At 39.6% G+C, this 24,171-nt stretch overlaps 1 protein-coding gene across 2 annotated transcripts in view; it reads right to left on the reverse strand.

Annotated features, from left to right (window-relative positions):
- The window catches only part of LOC112115948 (gamma-aminobutyric acid receptor subunit beta-3), a 153,083-nt gene that overhangs the window by 128,668 nt on the left and 244 nt on the right, over positions 1 to 24,171 (reverse strand). The window contains exons 2-3 of one of the 2 annotated variants that reach the window (XM_026650315.1): positions 23,968 to 24,059; positions 23,714 to 23,781 (exon numbers count right to left, since the gene is read on the reverse strand). In XM_026650315.1, the coding sequence (XP_026506100.1) occupies positions 23,714 to 23,781; positions 23,968 to 24,059 (160 nt within the window). Of the gene's footprint in view, positions 1 to 23,713; positions 23,782 to 23,967; positions 24,060 to 24,171 lie in introns of those variants that run through there. The other variant, XM_026650316.1, reaches the window with a different exon arrangement.

Below are 24,171 nucleotides of genomic sequence, written 5' to 3' on the forward strand. Positions count from 1 at the left end.
TGAAATGTTTCAATTTTTTTTTCAGGACTTTGGCCTAACAGTCCAGACTCAAGATGTTTTCAAAAAAGGAAAAAATACTCCAAGAGAAGCTCTTTGCAGTGTTGTAGCCATGGTGGTCCAAGGATAGTAGAAAGACAAGGTGGGTGAGTGAATATATTTTATTGGACCAACTTCATTACAGATAATAAAAGATATCACCTCACCCACTTTGTCTCTCTGGTATCCTGGGACCAACCCATCTACAACAATACGGCAAACAACATTGAAAGGTATCCAATTTTGCTGTCTGAAATGGAAACTCCAGTACATGAAGAAAAAGGAAGCAAAACTTATCAGTGACAGCTACTTCCTGAGAAACTGAAAGAAACAAATCATCATCCCCAGAGGACTCACCATCTATAACCCTCTGACCACTGCTTACAACTCCAAATATGCTGATCAGCTCTGCAGAAGGACTTCAGAAAAAATGAAGAACCGTCTCCTGCACCACTCATACTCTGGAAGAAATCATCACATACACCAGAAGGACAAAAAAAATCAGGAATCCTACCTGGAGATCATGTGAGAAACCCAAAATGACTATCAAAGAAGTTGCCCCAATCAAAGATATTACCTCACCCATCTTGTCGCTCCCAGAGAAGCTGACATTTAAATTCTGAGGCCCACAATGGTTTGGACAGAAAGCCTATGGGGCATTTTAATGACATCTAACCTCACTCAACTAATTGGGCTGAGTTAGTGGGGACATTGACTACAAATGAATGTTATATCAAACGTATGCTTTAAAAAGGCTAATATTTGACTTACTAGTCTAAAACTTTGATGTATCCATGCCAGAAATAACAGATTTTTCAAATGACCATTTCTACTTCTGCACATGTACATGCACACACTGTATCAGGTGAGAATGTAGGTAACACTACACAGAAAGTATGAACACAAAAGTGGAAACCTCATTAAAAGTCAGTTTCTATGGATGCTGTCCCACAGCCACCCACCCACCCACACACCTCCTGGCAGTAACTTCTTAGAACTGTAAAGTGTTTAATAATTTCTTTGGGATATACACTAACACTGAATGACACTAAAACCCTAGAGATTAGTGAATAATAAATAAATCAGTCTTTTTTTCTCCTTTTGTCAGTGACTCATGTCCTAGTTTATTTATTCCTGTGATATGAAGCCAAGGAAAAATTGTGTTGGCCCTGTTGGTACAACAGAAATTGAACTAACCAATATATTTGTAGAGTCTACATTTGTTTTAATCCTCAGGTGCACAGAATTTACATTCAGCACAGCTAAGGGGGACAGTGGCTCTAAGCCAATTATCAGCTCCTTTGATCCTGGGCTGGCCAGGGATTGAAATGACTCTAGGAATAACTTGGAGCAGCCTATGGGCTGTCCGCAAGTGGGACTGCTGTGACAGGTGAGGATCAGGCGGATCACCATGCACTCTGCCCCTGTCCCAACATAGACCTGACACGCTCCTCCCTACATAGGGTATGTCCAAACTGCAGATAGGAGTGAGCCTTCCAGCCCAAGTAGATAGGCTCATGCTAGAGGGGCTCAAGCTAACCCACTATAGATAGCTGTGTGGATGTTGCAGTGATGGCTGAAGCTTAGCTGTCAACCATGCCCAATCACCTACACTTTAGAGCCCGAGCTCCAGCCCATGGCATATGGCTATTTTAGTGGCTATTTTTAGTGCTAGCTCAAGCCTATTTTAGAATTTTGCTGATGTCAGAAACCATAAGAATGGAGTCTACCAGTAGCCTTCAAATGGATAGTTTTAGTTCATTTCAGCTCAGGTAACATCTGAAAAAAACAAGACTTTTTAAAAAATAAATGAGTTTCTAAAAATATGTTTTCAAAATTTAATCTTGTAATTAAATAATCTTGTAATAGCACTTGGGATGCTGCACAACGTGTGTGTGTGTGTGTGTGTGTGTATATATATAGGATTGTGAGCCAAATTCTGTTCTCATGACTTTAATGTAAGTGATAGCAGGAATTTGCATACAGAGTTAATTTCTCTTCAGATTTTTCCCCTCCAAAAAGGAAGGAAAAAATATTCCTCAAAAGTAGTTTCCTTCAGTTTTTTCAGTAAATCATGCAAATACGTATTTGTGAGGGGATTTTTATTGAATACTCTTGATCTGATAGGGGCAATGGTCCCTTCTGAATAATTGCCTTCCTAACAATATGTTTCTGAAGAAGAGAGAGCACATTCAGTTAAGCAATCACAACCAAACAAAAACCTCCACACAACTTAATCACTTTACAGTGCTGTAAAAATTGCAAATAAGAAAAACTGCTTTATTCTGTAATTCAATATTAGAAAATATTCAACATTTATTGGTGCCAACCAAACTGAAGCACATGGAAATATAAACTAAATATATATATTGTGCAGCATCCCAAGTGCTATAGATGTAACATGGCTCTGGGTGGTAAAGCCTATTTGTCCCAACAATATTTATCCTTGATTGTAATTTTTAATATTTGTTCAAGTGCCTGGGATTTAACCACCAAGGTGCTTTTTTATAAGTCACAATAAATAAATCAAAAAGCTGCAGCTTGACACAATCATTAAAAAATAAGCACTTTTTGCTTTATGAAAAATTAGTGAGTTAGTCCCGACAGCCATGAGACATTGATATGAAAAGGAGACATAGACAATGAATAGAAACCAAAGGCTGAGCACTGAACCATGGAAGCCAACCATAGGGAAAAAGAGTCCTGTGGCACCTTATAGACTAACAGACGTATTGGAGCATAAGCTTTCGTGGGTGAATATTATGCTCCAATACGTCTGTTAGTCTATAAGGTGCCACAGGACTCTTTGTCGCTTTTTACAGATCCAGACTAACACGGCTACCCCCTCTGATACTTGAAACCATAGGGAAGGACATCTTGAAGATGATGAAAAAAAGACCAAGTGTCAATGGGTTGGTCATGTTGCAAGAAGTGATGAAAAGCAAAGTTCTCTTTGGATGAAAAGGAGAGTCATCAACAATAGGCAGAAAGGGACACCAGAGCAAATCTTAGCAGAAGCTAGGACAAAATATTGTAATGATAGATGCAATTCAGTGTCAGACTGAAAGTAACCCAGATGCATTTCTCCTTTGATTGCCTTCATCAGCATCACATCTCATCCATTGTTCACACCGTTATTTCATTATGTATAAAGATTTCACTCATCTTTGAAAGATAAACAATTTCATTTTGTGTTCTCTAGAAGCAATTAGCTATATCCATCTTCTAAATTTTCAACACTGTTACTGTATTATTGCTATGTTTTAATTAATTCCCCAGATGTGATTGTCTGTTAACTATATTATTTACCATATCATTTTATTTCAGGTCCTGTTTGGTTATATTATTGCAAAGAAGGTCACAATAACCCAACAGTGCTTGTTCAGACACATGGAATTCAATGACACATAATACAGTACAGTAGATGCTTTGTAAATTCTCTCTTTGATCAACTAGTAGTTTCTATTAATACAGTATTGCAAAAAAATAGGACTTTTCTATTAACACTCTATGCATGAAAAAGTTGTAGATCTCAGAATAACCAGCTAATTCAGTGTTCGTAAAAAGGATCCTGCGTTTCTGCTTAGTTTAAGTCATGAGTGCTTTTTTCTGTCTTCTTCACAACTACCATCAGAAGAGTAAATTTAATTAATTTATTTCTTTTAGATGGCCCTGTCACAGGGCACACTCCATCATCCTGGATTTCCCTTCGCAAGCAGTCCTCACCCACTCTTACCTAGGTTCACCACAGTGTATTTTATTTACACTGTATTTTGCAGTTTCATGTCCCAGCTCCATAAGGCTTTTCCAAAGCTTCATCTTGCAACTTAGACACAAGGGGAGGTGAGACGTCTCATCTCTCTGAGATCCTGAGCTTCTTTCGCCCGTCCTTCCAACCCACCTCCTTCTCTCTTTTGTTTTTTGTTTTTGTATTGTTTTGTTTTTTAGTGGTGAAGCAGATTTGAGTGAATAGTCTATAGCTGCCACCAACTATAACTCCTAAATACTTAACAGTTTATATTGTCTCACTCTGCCCTGTGTCTTTCATGTAATCGAACATTTCTAATAACACCTGATTTCCCTGATATTTTTACTAAGTAACAATGAAACTGTTGTTACCCTAAGACATTTGAATTCCTCAGAAAGCGTTTCCCTTTCTTTATCAAAGTCCTTACATACCAATAAAAGGTAATCAATTGTTTCTTACACTTTACAGAGTGCATAGTCCATCTTTGGGCTGGTCCACACTAGGGCGGGGGATCGATATAGGAAACGCAACTTCAGCTACGAGAATAGCGTAGCTGAAGTCGACGTTTCCTATATCGAAGTAAAAGTACTTACTTCGGGTCCACGCGGCGCAGGCAGGCTCCCCCGTCGACAGCGCTTCCTCCTCTCGGCGAGCAGGAGTTCCGCAGTCGACGGGGGAGCGCTTCTGGGATCGATCTATCGCGTCCAGATGAGACGCGATAAATCGATCCCAGAAGATCGATCTCTACCCGCCGAATTAGGCGGGTAGTGTGGACCAGCTCTTAGTGTCTATTTATTCTAAAAAGATTTTTGTTTAAGCCACAGTGGCCAGTTAGTACTCTAAACAAAATCATTTCATTTATTTCCTATTTAGGCCCTGAAGTATGTTGCTATCCCTCAACTCTAGGGCACAATTTTAAAAAAAATATTTTTATTCTTTTTTTCATTAATCCAGATTTTGCCTTTCCTCTTTTAGCTTTCTGTACTAGGCTTTTAAATTCCTGTTTACTCAAGGGTGAATTTCTATGTCAATCCTTTCTTTTCTTACCTGCTTTGTTCACCATTTCATTCCATTATCCCAATATGCACTGAGATCCAAGCTAATGCTACATGTATCTCCACCTGTACTAATTATTAGAAATATAATTTCATTGATTAAATCACTTCCACATACTGAGATACCCTTTTACACTGCCATAAAAGGTGAGACTGAGTCCAAAAAAAAAGAAAAAAAATGACCACTGCTGTTGGGCATACAACCGAGATCCCATTTAATACTAGCATTATGCTACTAGTTTGGCTGTCATGACAGCTACAAAATCACATTGTTAGATGTACTAATTCTAAGTTTTGGTATATAATATACTGCCACTGTTCTTCCTGATGGTTTTTTTTTTCACTCAACTGTATATATTTGTCAAAACTGTCTCCATTTTTCATCTATATACTGGTACGCTTCATTTTTCATACCTACTGTCTCTTTTTATGCTTCAGTTTATAAAATAAATCTAAATCCACAGTGGGATACTGCAAATTGGACAAATTGCAGCAAGGCTGGTTTAGGTTGGAAATTAGGAAAACTTCCTAACCGTCAGAGTGGTTAAGCACTGGAATAAATTGCCTAGGGAGGTGGTGGAATCTCCATCATTGGGGATTTTTAAGAGGAGGTTAGACAAACACCTGTCAGGAATGGTCTAGAGATAACATTTAGTCCTGCCTTGAGTGCAGGGGAGTGGACTAGATGACCTCTCGAGGTCCCTTCCAGTTCTATCATTCTATGATTCTATGAGACTTTCCATCCATAACTAATTTTCCATATCAAAGTTTTGTCTTTGTTTAGCTCTTCCTAGTCTTTCAACTTCTGCATCCACACTTTAACTCAAATGGCATGTGGAGTGCTAACATCATGTGCTATATAGTTTGCTTATCAAATTCCCAAGAGTCCTCGTATATTTGTCTGGTACTTTCATCATTCCAATTCCCATTAACTTTGGCCTATAAAGTTAGGTCCAATAGTTTCATTCATAATGTAACTGGCATTTCACTAGACGTTATCTGTAGCGCATATAGGTGTTGTAATATATATATCACAAGCACTTCATAGTGCCTGGGCTTGTATCTAATGTTTTATGTTCTGATTCTGATGCTGTCCCAAAAGCTTGCAGCCATAGTCAATAACTAATCTGATTAAGGTTTTATATACCATCAGCAATGCTTTCTTATCTTCCCCCACTCCCAGCAAGATTTTTGTGCAGGTTAATCCTTCCCGTACATTATCTTTGCCATAATCTATATGATATTTCCAAAGTAATTTAGCATCAAATATTTTATTCTGGTGGAAAACTGCACCTTGATTTTCACCATAACTCATCAATCAGAAAGTTTCTGCTAAAACTTCTGTTCTGTCATTATCAGAATTTCTAACTATTTTGTCAGTCCCTATAAGACCTGGGATGTGATTACTCCTGGTCTGAATTCCAGTCATTCTTCTAATTTGCCTGTACAGTAACTCCTCGCTTAACGTTGCAGTTATGTTCCTGAAAAATGCAACTTTAAGTGAAACCATGTTAAGCGAATCCAATTTCCCCATAAGAATTAATGTAAATGGGGGGGGGGGAGTTAGGGAAATTTTTTTCACCAAAGACTATATATAGTATATATGTATGTATATATATATACACACACACAGTATAAGTTTTAAACAAACAATTTAATACTGTACACAGCAGTGATGATTGTGAAGCTTGGTTGAGATGGTGAAGTCAGAGGGTGGGATATTTCCCAGGGAATGCCTTACTGCTAAATGATGAACAAGCACTCGGCTGAGCCCTCAAGGGTTAACACGTTGTTAATGTAGCCTCACACTCTACAAGGCAGCACAAATGGAGGGAGGGGAGACAGTATGGCAGATGGAGACAGAGACACACACCATGTGTGATAGAGAGAGAGATGTGCATTGCCCCTTTAAGTACGCTGACCGCACTCTAAATACATTGCCTTTTTAAGCAAGTTGAGACAGCAGCTGCTGCTAGCAAGTTCCCTCCATCCTGAGCCCTGTCGTGTCCCCCCGCTTCTCTATGGAGATGGGGTAAGTGGGTGGCAGGAGCAGGGGGGAAGAAGGAACCCTGATATTAGCCCCCCTCTCCTCCTCCACCCCCATCCCGCACAGCAAGCAGGAGGCTCCCGGGGGCAGCTCCAAGGCAGAGAGCAGGAGCAACACAACAGTGGGGGGAAGGACAGCTGAACTGCCGGCAATTGATAGCCTGCTGGGCGGCTGCTTAAGGGAGCAGGGAGCTGATAGGGGGGTTGCCAGTCCACCCTGGTTCCAAGCCCCCACCAGCTAGCTGCAACGGGCTGCTCTTTCTGAAAACAGTGGACAAAGCTGGTGGCTGCCAAACATTATAAGGAAGCATTGCCCAACTTTAAATGAGCATGTTCTCTAATTGATCAGCAACGTCATAATGAAACAATGTTAACCGGGACGACTTTAAGTGAGGAGTTACTGTATATTTCAGATGTCTTGGTATGTTTGTTTATCCACCCACAGTTCTTCCTCCAACTCTTTCTTTGATTTTTTTTTTAATTCTTTGGGTTATTGCCTTATTTCTTTTGTACTTCATTAGATCTTCATTATTTGTTGTATTTTTTGCTTTTGTATATACTTTGTTCCTTTCTTTAACTGCTATTTTGCACTCCTCATTCCACCATGAAAATGAGTTTTTAGTTTTGAGATACTTCAATAGCTTAGATCTAGCTATAGTGGCTGATGCAATTAATCCCTTTATTACATTGTCATTGGAATGATCTATGTCATCACTCACACAAGGATCATTCATAAATTCAGTACATTTATTTGTAGGAGTACATATCCCAGTTAGCTTTCTTAAAATTCCACGTGGGTAATTTTCATAAGAACGGCCATAGTTGGTCAGACTAAATTGACATCTAGCTCAGTATCCTGTCTTCTGATAGTGGCCAATGCCAGGTGCCCCAGAGGGAATGAACTGAAGAGGTAATCATGAATCATTTCAATCTTATTTTTCAGGGCAATGTAATAAGTATAGGGAAATGATCATTCCCCATTCCTTCTTTTTTATATATTTCCCATCTGTATCTACATACAATGTCTGCCATTATAATTCCCAGGACTACGCTAGAGAAACTACCATCTGCTGCATTAAATCTAGTTGGGATTCCATCATTTAAAACTACTAGATTTTTTTGAATGAACTTTTCTAAGCATGCACCGTTTTTATCAGTTGTCTTACTTCCCCACAATTTATTATGACTATTTAAGTCACCACATATAATATATGGTCTTTTACCATGCTTCATTATTTCTTGTAATTCTGAGTTTTTTAAATTCCCACACAGCTTATAGATATTATAAATCCTTAAAGGAATATTTCTCTTCTGCACTGGGATCTCAGAAGTGTTATACTCCTGACTTACTTCTTCATTCTCAACTGCTATGTAGTTTAATTTTTCCCTAATGAAAGTACAAATGCCTCCTCCTCTTGCTAGTTTTTGGACTTGCCTAGAGGCAGTATACCCTGGAATTTTAAAATCAAGCTTTTTAACCAACCATGTTTCCTGGATACATATGATATCTGGTTTAGTTTTCATTTCCAGGATACTTTTTTTTAGCTCTTGACTATCTGCTATTAAACTGTGCACATTCCAACAAAAGATTGTGATCCCCATACTAGTTATGTTTCACTATTAGCCTCATTCAAAAATCACATGAATACAGTCCATTGACAGATTGATAACATGCAAGTATTTTTCTGCTGCCCTTGCTGTAACTTTCATTTTTTCTGATTTTTCCCTGTTTGTTATCTGCAATTTATCACTTCTATCATAAATGCAATAAACCCTTCTTTCTTCACTACCAGTATATCATCATCTATTCAGTCTGTGGTGTTTATATCATATTCTTTACTGTGTTCTGCAGTCCCCCTTTTCCTGTGCTGATTTCAGCTGAGGAGCTGAATCTCTTGTTAACTGGTTTCAGAGTAGCAGCTGTGTTAGTCTGTATCCGCAAAAAGAACAGGAGTACTTGTGGCACCTTAGAGACTAACAAATTTATTAGAGCATAAGCTTTCGTGGGCTACAACCCACTTCTTCGGATGCATATAGAGTGAAACATATATTGAGGAGATATATATACACACACATACAGAGAGCATGAACAGGTGGGAGTTGTCTTACCAACTCTGAGAGGCCAATTAAGTAAGAGAAAAAAAACTTTTGAAGTGATAATCAAGATGGCTCAGTACAGACAGTTTGATAAGAAGCATTTCAATAATTTCCATCCCACCATCAACCTCAGCCTAGATCAATCCACACAAGCGGTCCATTTCCTGGACACTACTGTGCTAATAAGCGATGGTCATATAAATACCACCCTATACCGGAAACCTACTGACCGCTACACTTACCTACATGCCTCTAGCTTCCATCCAGGACACACCACACGATCCATTGTCTACAGCCAAGCTCTAAGATATAACCGCATTTGCTCCAATCCCTCAGATAGAGACAAGCACCTACAAGATCTCTATCAAGCATTCTTAAAACTACAATACCCACCTGCTGAAGTGAAAAAACAGATTGACAGAGCCAGACGAGTACCCAGAAGTCACCTCCTACAAGACAGGGCCAACAAAGAAAATAACAGAACACCACTAGCTGTCACCTTCAGCCCCCAACTAAAACCTCTCCAGCGCATCATCAGAGATCTACAACCTATCCTGAAAGATGATCCTTTACTCTCACAGATCTTGGGAGACAGACCTGTCCTCGCTTACAGACAACCCCCCAACCTAAAGCAAATACTCACCAGCAACCACACATCACTGAACAAAAACACTGACCCAGGAACCTATCCTTGTAACAAAGCCCGATGCCAACTCTGTCCACATATCTATTCAAGTGACATCATCATAGGGCCTAATCACATCAGCCATACCATCAGGGGCTCGTTCACCTGCACATCTACCAATGTGATATATGCCATCATGTGCCAGCAATGCCCCTCTGCCATGTACATTGGCCAAACCGGACAGTCTCTACGCAAAAGAATTAATGGACACAAATCTGACATCAGGAATCATAATACTCAAAAACCAGTGGGAGAACACTTTAACCTGTCTGGCCATTCTATGACAGACCTGCGGGTGGCTATCTTAAAACAGAAAAACTTCAAAAACAGACTCCAAGGAGAGACTGCTGAGCTGGAATTGATATGCAAACTAGACACAATCAACAAAGGATTAAATAAAGACTGGGAATGGCTGAGCCATTACAAACATTGAATCTATCTCCCCTTGTAAGTATTTTCACACTTGCTTCTTATCAAACTGTCTGTACTGAGCCATCTTGATTATCACTTCAAAAGTTTTTTTTCTCTTACTTAATTGGCCTCTCAGAGTTGGTAAGACAACTCCCACCTGTTCATGCTCTCTGTATGTGTGTGTATATATATCTCCTCAATATATGTTTCACTCTATATGCATCCGAAGAAGTGGGTTGTAGCCCACGAAAGCTTATGCTCTAATAAATTTGTTAGTCTCTAAGGTGCCACAAGTACTCCTGTTCTTCTTGTTAACTGGTTAATCACCCAGTCCTAATCAATTATCTCCCAATTTGGCCCATGCAGGGACACTTAAAAAGTACAAAGAGTGGTGAGCCAGCCCTAGGCTACTCCAACTCTGTCACAGGCCCACCTGAGGAAAATGACTAGAGAAATAAATACAATGAGAAATTCAGTCTCTTACTTCAAAGCCCAGTAAAGGTGGATAGGAGAAAGGGAACAGAGGGTAAAATTACAACTGTCCATTTCATTTAACACAAGAGATTCAATCACTTTCTTGAGCTATTAAAAAGAAATCCATTCAGGAACTTTTGGAGAGAGACAGTTATAAATGGTTAATCATTTAGACAACTACTTTCTGTGTTAAAAGAGATCTGTTCAGCTAGCATAAATAGTTAAATTAAAAGGAATGGTTCCCTGAGTGGAGCAACAATTTTTCAGTGAAAACATTTTGAAGACACAGCAGACTGTATGAAGCATGTTACTAAAATGACATAAAAATTTGTATCTTAAATTGAAGTTAGAAGAAAACAAGGCAGGATTATAAATGAGCCTTTTAGATGTGACTAATGGATGTAAACGGACATCATCAGGGTTTTGGCTAAGTTATTTATGTAGGAAGACTAAATGCAAGAGATCTTCTTATTAGAGGTTGAAAGTGATTTTTTTTTTTAATGTAAAGATAAGGAAAACATCTTGCTAATGGATAAGGAGATTGCATCAAGTAATCTCTTGATTTCCAATTCCAGCATGCAAATCAAAAAACAAATACTAATACCACACAAATGGGTATGCCAGGAAAAATGTTGAAGTGTTTGCTTTATAGCCAGCTCCACTGTCTGTTCTCCAGCAACTTTAACTTTTGACACAAAGCTTTATTGTCACGTTAATAATACATGAGGTTCCACTGTAAAGGTCAGTTGATCAACTCTCAATTGTATTTTCTAATTTATTGACCATCCCTTTATTATGATGATTTTTTCCTGTTCTTCATTTTAAATGAGCTCATAAAAATCTTGAAGATAGATACTCAGCATTTTTAAGTAGTTATCCTGTATCAGGCTTGTCCAATCAGTTTTTTGACAAAGTACAAGGAATACGATTTCTTTGGTAAAGAGGATAGAGCCAGTAACTGAAGTGTTTCCTTACAATTCATTTCCTGACCCTAACACATTTCCTTTATTTACCCATATAGTTCCACAAATACACCGTTCCCCCTTCCTCCCTCCCCACCCCCACTTCTCTGGCATTTCCATGCATGATCTCTGAAATCCCATGCACACATACAGCCCCTAGTGCCCAAGGACAGACAACTTCTGCTTCCATTCAGATTTAGCTACTACTCCTCTCCTCTGCAACTCGTTGTTCTCTTATGATTTTTCCAGCTCCTGGTTTTTGATTCATCTCTACTTATACTGAGTTCCAAGCTACCGGTACTCTGAAAGAAGAGAGGAATGAAAGATTGCAGGTTTGGAGCATGGGAGTTATGAAGAGGAGAAAGTTAACTTTATGGTACGATTCCCCTTCACCTCCATCATTTAGAAGGCCTCCATGAGTAGGAAAGAAGCAGGGGAAGACTATGGGTCTGAATCTCCCTCTCCACCAAAGAACAAGTTAATCTATGAAGTGTGCAGTAAATTACGTAGGATCCCCATAATACTGTGAAACTCTGTATCCTGCCATCTCCATGCTGTCAAGGGGCAATACAAAAGCCATATGGCAGGGTAGAGGTAAGTGGGAACCAGCATGGATAGCCTTTGAGTCCAGAAGATGCCTCAAGACCAGCATGGAAGAAGAATGATCCACAGATTTTGGGGCCTGAACACTCAGGCTCTTCCGACAGCAGAATGAGGCCCAATATCTATTTTGTAAGTCCTGCATACATTTTACCCATACAAGTAGCTTATAGTCAATGGGACTACTCACACCAGCAAAGCCACTCATGTTCGTAAGTTTCTACAAGATAATATCTACCTATAGGGAGCCCTAAGATAAACATCACAGTTATATTATTTATGTACTGTATATTTGTGGGGTATAAAGGAATATATATGTGGCTTTCTAGAGAATGGTGAATCCATTGCACAATGGTAGCCTAAAAAATAAATAAGACTCCTCAGCTAAGAGTTACTACATTGCTGTGGAGGAGGTGGGGGAGAGAAAAACAGGAGAGTTGAAAGTGCACGCCCAATTCCCATGCAACATAACTCCCTAGCCTGAGTCTAATTTTCTACTCTCATTCAGGCCTTTCCCAGGGTTCCTACAATTTCAGGGCTGAAGTATCTCCCTTGTACAAAATAACGTGAATTATTAGGAACTTCTAATCTACACTTGGAGAGATGGTGGTGGGAGTTGGATGGGACTTTTGCTTCCCAAAGTGCATCTACAATGGTCATCCAGCACTTTCCCCACTGTTGTTCTGAACAGGACTAGACAACACAGTGGTAAAAATCTCCTGTGCCTGACCCACAAGAGTGTTTCCACTACTGGAGCTTCACTGGTGCTAGAGGAACAATAGACAAAATGCTAGAATTGCAAAGGCCAGAAGTGAACCCGAGCTAGCTATAGCCCAAATATGTTACATGTAACTTGTTTAAATTCATAATGATATATGCAAAAAGTCCCATATTCTAAGCCTTATGTTCTTTTGCATCTTTAATTTATTTTCTTACAATGTAAATGAATTAAGTGATAATGCAATAAAGAAGACAATTTAGTACTCCACTAAAGACTTTGCACATATACTAATGAAAATTCAACATTCAGATGAATATAAAGAAAAAAAGTCATTAACTGCTAAGGAACTGCCAATTACCCAGCATAAATGCAGAGCCCCCAGCACAGCTGTTTCAGATTCCTTCTCCCCTTCACACAATAATAAATTTGTATTGCAGGTTACATTAACAAAGCAACCTGCAACTGGTTCCTAACTGCTGAGAGAACAAATTACTTTGCTAAAATTATTGGTTCAATCACATTTATAATAATGAGTTATACATGCTTACACTTACATAGATTGCAGGGGGGAAAAAGTAAGTATACAGAAGTGTGAAATTCAATTACAAATATTAAATGAACTCTCCTTTTGAACTGATTCCTCTACTAGCTATATATTTTTTTTTTTGGACCAGCTGTCATATTTGTATAAAAAGAAGGTTTGTTCTGGATACACTAAAACCACCTTCTGTTTACCAGATATTACTAAATCCTTCTTCCCCCCCCCCCCCCACACAAACACCCTTCTATTATACTAATATAAACACTAAGGGATTACATGTGACACAGCTGAAATTTAATTTCTTTAGATAATCAAATCCTGATTAAAAATAAAATTTGTTGGGAAAAGGAGTATTCTTACTAACTGATCCCATCCTTTGGTGCTACTATTTTCCAGAATTCCTTGGACTCAACTGTGCTATTCTTCTCAAACTACTGAGTACTTTTATAACTAGACACATTTACTTCACTGGAACTACTTATTCGAATAAGTTCTCACCATCATGAGTAAGGATCTACATACTACAAATATCACTCATTCCTGGATATCCCTACTCCTATCATCTAACGAATCTTCACCATTTATAGCATTTTACAGACAATTTAACTATCAGAGTGCTAGCATTTTCAAAGATTGTCAGCTGAAGGAGAGAGAAGTTTAGGGTCCAGCGCTCAGAAGTACTGTCTTCCCATATTCTAAGGGGCCAAAGTCCAATACCCACTGAAGACAATGCAGAGACTCCCATTGACTTCAATGGGAGCTGAATCATCAGATCTTAGGAATGTTTCTGAACATAACTGGGCTCACACTGGCAATACTTAGTTACACACATAGTTCCACTGAAATCAATCAGACTATTCCTGTGAGTTTTGAACAATATGAGCAAGGGTTCCATAACTGGGTCCTTACTGTTCAGATAATTGACATAATAATGGAAAACTATATTTTAACTCCTTTTGTCCTTATAGCTGCAACATACATACTTTTCAGTTACCACTTGCCTGATAGCAATGGCTCTGAGTCTACCTTTGAAAAGTCATAGCCAAATCACTTGAAAACATAAGCAGGAATACAGCCAGTCCACATGAGAAATATGGACAGAATTCTACAATCACTGCTAGGCAGCATAATATTTTTGTTGCTTAATCTACTAACCTTTTAAATTAGTGAGAAAGTTGTGAATTCCAATCATGTAGATTTTCTCTCTAGCTAAAAGACCTTTATTTATTTTTATATTAAATAATATTTATCCAATTGTATCATTTACTCCAGCCAACCCAATTTTTTCAACTGAATCTTATTACAAGATACACATTAAGCTAGTAATAATTTAATGGCTGATATAAATTTTAAATTGTAAAGAAAGATAATATTTACCAGGGATCTGCTTATTATGACACATAGCATGAGGAAATTATAGTAGTTCATTTAAAAAACATTGTTTATTCACCACCCCCTAATGCAATGTGGACAATACTTCTCCTTAGAAAATAATAAAGTTAGATGACCTTACAATAGCAACTAACTGTAGTTTGTCAGGAGAATTTAAAACTGCTATGAAAGTCAGTAGGAATCCAGTGAAGTCTGTTTGCTGACTTGCAGTTTTACAATTGAACAAATATAAAAATAATTATTACAGCATTAACATAGAAGAGATTGCATCCTTTTTGGAAACAACAAAGTTTTATGGTCTGACTTTATGTAAGACTAATTTCATGAGTACAGTAGTCTCATAAGCAGCAAAATGACTGTATAGCTAACTATGCCGATTGAGTTATGTTGATTTTGGTTTAATTTTATTGAACTGAGAGCTTGTAAATAGTATCAGATCAACAGCCGGGAAGACTGAAGTCTTCTGTATACATTCACAGGAAGGATGTAGTATAGGCAGCACTAGTGCAAGGTTCCTTACACGACATCACACCATCACCACAAGCTTACCCTACAAACACTATCTTAAAGGGAAAAGGTTAGTTCATCTAATTCTTAGCATTTCAGCTAAGACTGACAACCTGACTCCAAACTGTGATGGTGGTTTGGTTATGTGGTTCCCTATTTATTAAGAACAAGACAGTGATTAGAAATTTATCTCACACAATTCAAGAGCCATCAGATGGCAACAACTTTCATTCACCCCAGCTGGTTATACCATAACCTATTCCCTGAGCCACATCTTAAAATTATACTAAAGTGAAAGTGCACTGTCTTAATCCTTCAAATATTTTGTCTTTTTAAATTGTGATTTGCTAATAAAAAAAATTGGGAAAGAGTGTATTCAATATGTTAAAAATAAATAGGGTGAATATTTGTGTGCTTGAAAATTATATATCTGGATCTAAGTTATTTTATTCAGAGGCCAACACAGTGCAAGAATCATGATACGGTGGGGGCGAAAGACCTCTCTGGCTTCAAGATTAGGCTAGATAAGTTTATGGAGGGAATGGTTTGATGGGATAACGTGATTTTAATCAATTAGGCAATAACGGCCATCGCTGGTAAAATGAGGGTCTGGCTAGAGAATCTTGCCTGTATGCTCGGGGTTCTGCTGATCGCCATATTTGGGGTCGGGAAGGAATTTTCCTCCAGGGTAGATTGGCAGTAGCCCTGGAGGTTTTTCGCCTTCCTCCGCAGCATAGGGCAGGGGTCGCAAGCTGGAAGATTCTCTGCAACTTGAAGTCTTTAGATCACGATCTGGAGACTTCAACAGCAGAGTTAAGGGAAAGTGGGGGGGTCAGCATTTGTGGCCTGCATCATGCGGGAGGTCAGACTAGATGACCATATTGGTCCCTTCTGACCTTAAAGTCTATGAGTCTATGAGTCTATGAGTCTATATAAGGTTTCACAGGTTGTTGATACTGTCAAGCCAGGATGGAGTCTAGCACTCTGATAAAAAATGTAAGAGTTGGTTAATTTTCTGTGCTAGCCACACCCAAGCAAAAAAAAAAATCACACATATGGCAAAAAATGTACAGAGTCCAGGATGCAGCAAAGCAAAATAGTGTAAAAAGAGAGATAAAAAGCTAAGCTATTCAAATCAGAGGAAAAATATCTTTAAATCTTCTGTTCCTAAAAGGGAGACGAGACGTCTATGTATTATCTCCAATACTGTTGGACAAAGTTTCAGTGGGCAGAGGCTCACAGGTGCACTTTTACCCATTTTTATTTGAACGTGTATTTCAGGGATCGGCAACCTTTGGCACGCGGCTCGCCAGGGTAAGCAGCCTGGCGGGACGGGCCGATTTGTTTACCTGTCGCATCCGCAGGTTCGGCCGATCGTGGCTCCCACTGGCCGCGGTTCACCGTTCCAGGCCAATGGGTGCTGCGGGAAGCGGCGCGGGCCGAGGAATGTGTGGCCGCCGCTTCCCGCAGCCCCCCATTGGCTTGGGACGGCGAACCGCTGCCACTGCACATAGTTATAGAAAAGCATGCACAAATGCAGGTGGGCACAGACAAGAAAATATTAATCGAGTTCTGCACAGATTGTGAGCCTTCTTTGAAAATCTTGCCTCATCTATGCAGATTAATTGCACAAATTGCAGTTACTGTACCTTAGCCACATTTAGCTTGAACTGACAGCTGATGTCAGAAAGACTGGCTGAGATTTTAGTATGGAAGAAGGAGACAGGTCTGGAGTACCAAGGTAGAACTGTGAGGCATCAGCATAGAGATGGTAATTGAATTTGGGTTTGCAATGACATTCCCCAGAGATAAGGTGTAGCAGAAAAGGGTCAAGGACAAAGCCCTGTTGATCCCCCCCACAAAGTTGGAGAGGGATGAGGACGATCCTCCAAAGCAGTGGTTCTCAACCTGTGGTCTGTGGACCCCTGGGAGGTCACAGACTATGTCTAAGGGGTCTGCAAAATACTTAGACTGAAAACTGACTGAACTATATATACAGACAATAGATTTCCATCATTATAAATGGAGTCTCCATTTGAAATTTCCAAAGGGGTCAGCACCTACATTTTAAATTTTTTAGGAATTAAAAATGAAAGAAGGTTGAGAACAGCTGCTCCAAAGGACACGCTGAAGGAGCAAATAAAGAATTCAGAAGAGAATCAGGAGACAGAGTCATGGAAGCCAAGGGAAGACAATATTTTAAGAAGAAAAGCATGGTTAACTGTGTAAAAGGTAGCTGACAGTCAAGGAGGTTAGGATGCAGTTCTCAGAGATTTGGTAAGGAAGGGGTCACTGGAAACTTTGGTTAGAGCAGTTTCATAGGAGTGCAAGGGAAAGAATCCAGGTGAAGAGCATTTAGAATTGGAGGAGAGGAACTCCAGACAATGATTGCAAACAGCACTTTCAATGAGTTTAGAGATGAAAGAAAAATGGGGTGGTAGTTTGAGAGGCAAGTGGGATCAAGAGTGAATTTTTTCAAGATTGGAAGGACTAAAGTATGTTTGTATTGGGTGGAATCAGAAGAGAGTTGAGAGGTTAAGGAGAAGAGTAAGGTAGGAGATAAGAGTGGGTGCAAGTGAGATCAGGTGATGGGATAAGGTCACTGGGACAAGTGGAAGGTTTAAAGGAGGAGAGCAGGAAAAAAAGTCTGTGTCTGAAATGAGGGGAAGGAGGAAAGAGTTGTAGATGGGGGAAAGGGAAGGCAAACCCAGGGCAGGGGGGAAGGTCACGTCATATTTTATCAATTTTCTCATGAAAGAAATTGGCAAGATCCTGCACAGAGAAAGAAGTGGGCGCAGGAGGAAGGGAGGGTTTGAAGAGTGAGTCAAAGGTGAGAAAATGTGGCTAGGATTGCAGGCATGAGATTTGATTAAGATAGAGAAGTCCAGCTGATTAGCTAGGAAGATGGCAGAACTGAAAAAGGATAGAACGGATTTATAATGACAGAAGTTCAGCCTGATCATGGGACTTTTGCCAGAGACACTCCACAACAGGAGAGCAGGAATGTAGGAGGTGGATATTGGGGTAAGCCAGGGCTTGGGACTGGCAGAGCAGACCTTGCAATGAGAGGGGGTGGGGGGCAGAAAAGTCAAGGGTGAAGGAGAGTGAGGACTGGAGTGAATCAACAACCATATCAATGGAAGAAAGGTAAGAGGGCAGGGAAGAGAGGGCTGGGAGCAGACAAGAAGTCATTGACACTTATGGCCTGGAAATCATAAAAAGGACAAGTGACAGGGGTAAGAGAAGGGGCTGATGAGCAATGTTGAAGGAGACTAGGTGATGGTCAGAGGGGGAACTTAGCAACAGAGTGATCAGAGACCAATTCAAGTGAAAGACCTTTTGGTGAGTGGGAGAATTAAAGTAGGGCTCCAGGTCACATGAAGAGGTGAGGATGGGGAAACGTGCAGCTAAGGGGTCTGATGTATCATCTACATGGAAGCTGAAGTCACAGAGGATGAGTTTGGGAGACTGTGAGGAGAGAAAGAAGAAAGAGCCATAAGTCAAAATCAGAGAGGAAGGCTGATAGGGAGGACTTGAGTGGATGGTAGAAATCTGCTATATGGAGGGGGAGAGGAGAGAAGAGTCAGATGCAGAGCTGTTCAAAAGATCAGAAAGAGTGGGAAGGGGAAGGAGGGAGGGTTTGGAAGTGGCCAGAATGGGAGAGGAGAAGCCCAACACCCCCACCTGGTCTGAACCAGGGTGGAAGGTGTGTCAGATGGACCAGCTTCGGGAAGAGAGAGAATAGCTGCAGAGGCAGTATCAGACAAAGAGATCCAGGTCTCTGTGAGAGCCAGGAGCTGGAGGGAATGAGATAAGAGGAGACCTTCTTAGATGAAATAGGTGTTCCAGACACAGCAAGAGAAGGGGATGAGGGGTGGATCGGGATAGATAGATTACAAATGGTGACATCAGAGGGGCAGAGGTGGTGGTAAGGATGGGGGTGCAAAGGCAGGGAGTGGAAGGAGACCAGGAATAAGGCAAATCTCACATTAAGAGAGAATTAAATATAAACTGCTGTTTATTTAAAGCTTTCTTCAGGAAAATGTTTTGGTCCTATGCAAGCCTAAAGTCATTTTAAATGTCCCCCCCCCCCACACACACACACATCTGTCTTTGAATATCAGCATCAAAAACAGGGTCAATGTTTACCTTTTTCCATTAGTTAAGGAAAATGCAGACCTATTTTCAATAGTTCCATAAGTAGCTATAGCTTAAAGGTCAGATCATGCCAACCTTATTCATGATTAATGTCGCCATGCTCTTCAAATATTCCCATCAGTTTCAACTTCTTATTCCACTAGTAGTACCATAAAATTCAGTCTCCTGCAGAGAGCACTTATCTTCAGTTCAGGAAGAAGAGACAGAAATAATGAGGGCCCAATGCCATTTCCCTCCATTTTCCATGTTAAAAAACCAGGCAGTTAAGTCATGTAGGACTAAAGGATTTTTTAAGAGTTGTCAGCAGAATTGCCCTTGAAAGAAGTTCCAAACACCAATATGTTACAAAGTTAATTAAAACTTAGTATTTGTAATTTACAGTAACTAAAGATTTATATGGGATGATTTTTATGTTGGAATCTGCAGTTTGCTAAAGATTCGGGAAAGAATACAATACAAACTATCATTTTAGTTTCAAAGAGTTCCCATTATATCACTGAAAGCCCCATTACGTGTTGCCTACAAGGCAGTATAATAATATCAGTGTAGTAATTTTTTATTTATATGCAAAGAAAATCAAAGAATTTTAATCCTCTCATTATTTTATCTTTAATGTACAGATGAATTTTAACAGGCTAACTATATAAAAGGTGATAGCAAAAGTTTAAATTAAAGAAATTCATGTCAATGTTATCACATTTTATAAAAAGTAATGCCTGCAAGATTTTTTTAATAGTTAATGAGGTTAAAGGTTAAAACTAGTAGTAGCTGTCTGGAATTAAATGAAACAGTATTTGTCAAAGATTAAAATTTGATAGCCAGCAGGAAGGTTCAAGATATTGGCTCAGTTCTTCAAACAAAATGTGTTTTATATTTTTGCAAATTACTATCTCAAAAATTATAATTTAGTGAGCAAAAGAACCTCTCTTTTCTGTCTCTACCCTCTCAATATAGGTCTAGGGGTTTATTCCAAACAAGTCCAGAGACACCTGAAACAGGTAGAGAAAAAATACCTACCTCCACTGTTTGAACCTAGCTGTAAATGAAGACTCTGGTTGTCTTTTTTCCCTCAAAAATTCAAGTTGCAATAAATTATCCACCAATCAGATCTAGAAGGGTTTTCTGCCCATTTTTTTCAAAAAGAACTAAATACTGTGCTTGTAGCAAAGTATTATTTTCAGCAGTTCCCTTTAGAATCACTATGTATTGCTGTTATGAGAATCTTAGCCTGTTAGTATTTTCTTATGAAGTTCTGAATAAATAACACCTGTTAACCAGGGATGAGTATCGAATAAGTGCTAGGTTGGAGCTTTGCCACATGCCCTATAAACAAAACAGTGAAGAAATCAATTCTTTACCTGTTTCCTCTGACTTCTGGAGACTGGGGGAGAGTGGGTAGTAACTTGCTGACCAGCAGATAATTACAATATCATCCCAGCTCACCTGTGCAGGCTAGTGTGTCAGAAGGGTTGAGCACTCCCACCATCAATGACCTGTCTTGAGGATTAAGGGTAGAAGTAGTTAGCTGTACCTCAACCCAAGGTCTGATTAGCCTGTGCAGTGGCATAAGGTGAGGGTGGTTGGTTATTATTGTCCCTTACAACTCTGTGCAGGTGGGTAGGCGAAGTCGGAATTTAGCATCAGGAGTCTTTCATGCCTAAAGAAATACACGTTATGTTCTCTATCTCTCTGTGATACTTATATCTTATGTATCATTTTGCATATACAAAATGCTGTACTAATATTAATTTAATCCATAATGCAGAGTTTCCAAATGATGGAGTGCAACCAACAGACTAGCTAGAGGGGTGCAGACAGATCTCTCAATTATTCTCACAAGATTCATCTTCCATATTATTAAAAAAAAAACAAGCTGTTCTTGTTGTGGAGAAAACCTTGGAAATATGGCATGTAACTGATGCAGAGCCATCTACCAGAGTTTGTAGAAAGCCTGAAATAACAGCTCTGAGGTATGAACTGCCCCACTCATCTCAATGGGTGCAAACTCAGATGCCAATTACACTTTAAATGTGAACATTATTAACTATAACACTGTTCATGTAAGAAGCATGAAAGAAAGGAGAGGAACTATACTAAGAAGATCCACACTGGCATTTCTCAAAGTGCAAGGGGATAGGGAGAGGCACAAAGGACTACCCATGAAGGTGTGAAAAATGTATAAATCAAGATGCGTAAACCTTTAACAACACCTGGTTGGGTTTCAGAGGGTGATTGATTGATTTCAGTTTCCTGAAAGGGGGAAGGGAAAGAGGTTCAGCTTTCAAAAGTTTGGAAAACCAAAAATGCCAAAATTATAATGAAAAGACCTGTGAAATCGGTTAATATTGCTATCCTGATTTTGTAGATGGGAGAAACTGAGATATCGGGAGGATGATTGACTTGCTCAAGACTGTACGGTAAGTATCAGATTTGGAATTAGGACTCAAAGATTCCTGTCCTCTAGTCCCATGATCAGTCCACTAGACCACGCTGCTTCTTTAAAGGAGCTATGAAATACTTTGCACATTCTTTTGCTTTAATGAATCAGATATACCCCCCCCCCTGCAAAAAAATAGTTTGAGTGGCTGAAATATAGTACTTATAGTATAGTGCTGTTTTAGATATTTAAGAATAACTTATGTCCTGGCACATTTTAGTTCCTCATTCACCAAGCACAGAGTTGATTCTTCTAGAAAGAACAGAAATTGGGGAGAATGTCTGAAAGTTTCCCCCCCCAAAAAAGAAAACTCTAAAATGTGAGTACTCATTACTTTCTCTAATCCTTGTTTACCACCTGAGATCTGGTTAAAGAATATTATTTTTTCTCCTGTTCAACAAAACAAAATGTTTTAAAAGGTAAAGCATATAAAAAATTCTCCATTATTTCTTCCAACTGAAAAATAATTTTTGTGTATTACATGATCAACTGTTCCTTTGATTTCTCTATTTTTTACTACTTTTTTTGGCTGAATGTCAGATGGATTGCTCCTGAATTGCAACTGAGCAACCTAAACCTGTGTGTTTAATAATGACAGAGAACATTTTTATAAGGGAAAAGGTTAATTTTATGTTAACTAGTAAAATTAGTATTGGTATTTAACATTTATGAGACAAATTTAAATTTAAATAATGTTTTGTATCTTCCAAATGCTTTGGATATATGTTGTCATTTCATTTGAAATATTTTAAAAGTTACCCTTTGATAAATGTAGCATTTTTGGCATATAATCAAAATATTTCAACACTATCTTTACTATAGCTAGAGTTGATAACCCTGATAAAAATGGCTTTTACATTTATATTTTCATCTGCAATTCAGTGTCTAATCTGCATTTTCCTTTGCTTCCTGCAGCCTCTAAAGCTTTCACATTAAGTAAACAAATTAAAATCAAATGCATCTTTTAAAGCAAGAGACTGACTTAGGCCCCATTAACAAAAAAGTTTATCATGATGTTAACAGACAGATTTAAATGAAATTACAGGAAGTAAAATGCAGTCGGTTGACCAGCTATGGACTGACATTTTCAGCAAACAAATGGTATTTTTGTTCCATACTGTTTTCAGTCCATCTGAGCAATTCAGTAAACATTCTGCAGTAGTGACAGTCAACCTGAGATGTATACGTACCATTTATAGCACAGTCAGCAACAGAAGAGTTTGGGGAAAAGAGGGCCATTTACAGCACCTAGGACAGCTCCTTAGCATGGAGCTGTATTCATTCCAAGGCGGTTCAGTACGCAGCTGTACCCGCTACCACGAACCAAAACCAACCCCTCAGATCAGAGAATGAATTGCCCTTTGGCACATTTGAGGCATTATAGACTGTGCTGGCCAACGTCTTATAGCTTCCCAAATCAACAAGAAGCACGTTCCAGCAGCAAAGATAACGATCTCCAGGGACACCAAGTTTCCAGCTCGATCCTGCTGTACCTAACGTTCACCTGTAACATATTCCCGCCTACAAAAATGCCCCCGGCAGCATCCAGCTCTTAAATGAGTCCTAGAAGCGCTGGCAAACGCTTCCGCCAGGCTGACTGATTTCAGGACAGCTTCTGGTTACAAGTGCTCAGCTATTCATTCAGCCATAGTCCACTGGACTGGTCCCTCCCAACAGCCAGAGCTAGGAGCTCCTATCACAACACCAACTAACACACTTCAGTCCCTTGTCTTTGGGGACCAACCACACCCCAAGCAGCTGCAAAACCAGGAGAAACAAACACAACAACACAACCACCAGCCCCAAGCTATTTGCATACAGAAGACACCAGCTGGGGACTTACCATGTTGACTTCAGAAACCATGTCGATACTGGCAATGTCTATGTTCATCCCCACGCACACCGGAGGTCCTGGGGAGGAGGAGGAGAAGCGATCAGCCCCTACCCATCACTTCTTACCCACAGAGTTGTTGGCAACACGTTTTCCCTTAACAGGAAACACTTTCCAGTCCACACAGAGACTAGCTGAACACAGACACACACACAGACACAGGAACGAGCCAGACACCGCAGCTCCGTCTGAACAGGGCAACTCACCTCCAAAATCCGGCCGGAGGCGAATGTCGTAGCCTTTCAACAATTTATCCACAGTTTCTTTCACGAAGGACATGTTCCCCGGATCGTTCACGCTGTGGGATAGATGGGAAGTGGGATCGGGAGGCGAACGATGAGGATAAAGAAGAGAAAAAGAAGGGGGATAGGATAGGGGAAGAGTGGGAGATAGGAGAGGGGAGATGGGGA

The sequence above is a fragment of the Terrapene carolina genome, unplaced genomic scaffold (genome assembly GCF_002925995.2).
Source record: "Terrapene carolina triunguis isolate 2854851 unplaced genomic scaffold, T_m_triunguis-2.0 Scaffold25, whole genome shotgun sequence".
Lineage (NCBI taxonomy): Eukaryota > Metazoa > Chordata > Testudines > Emydidae > Terrapene > Terrapene triunguis.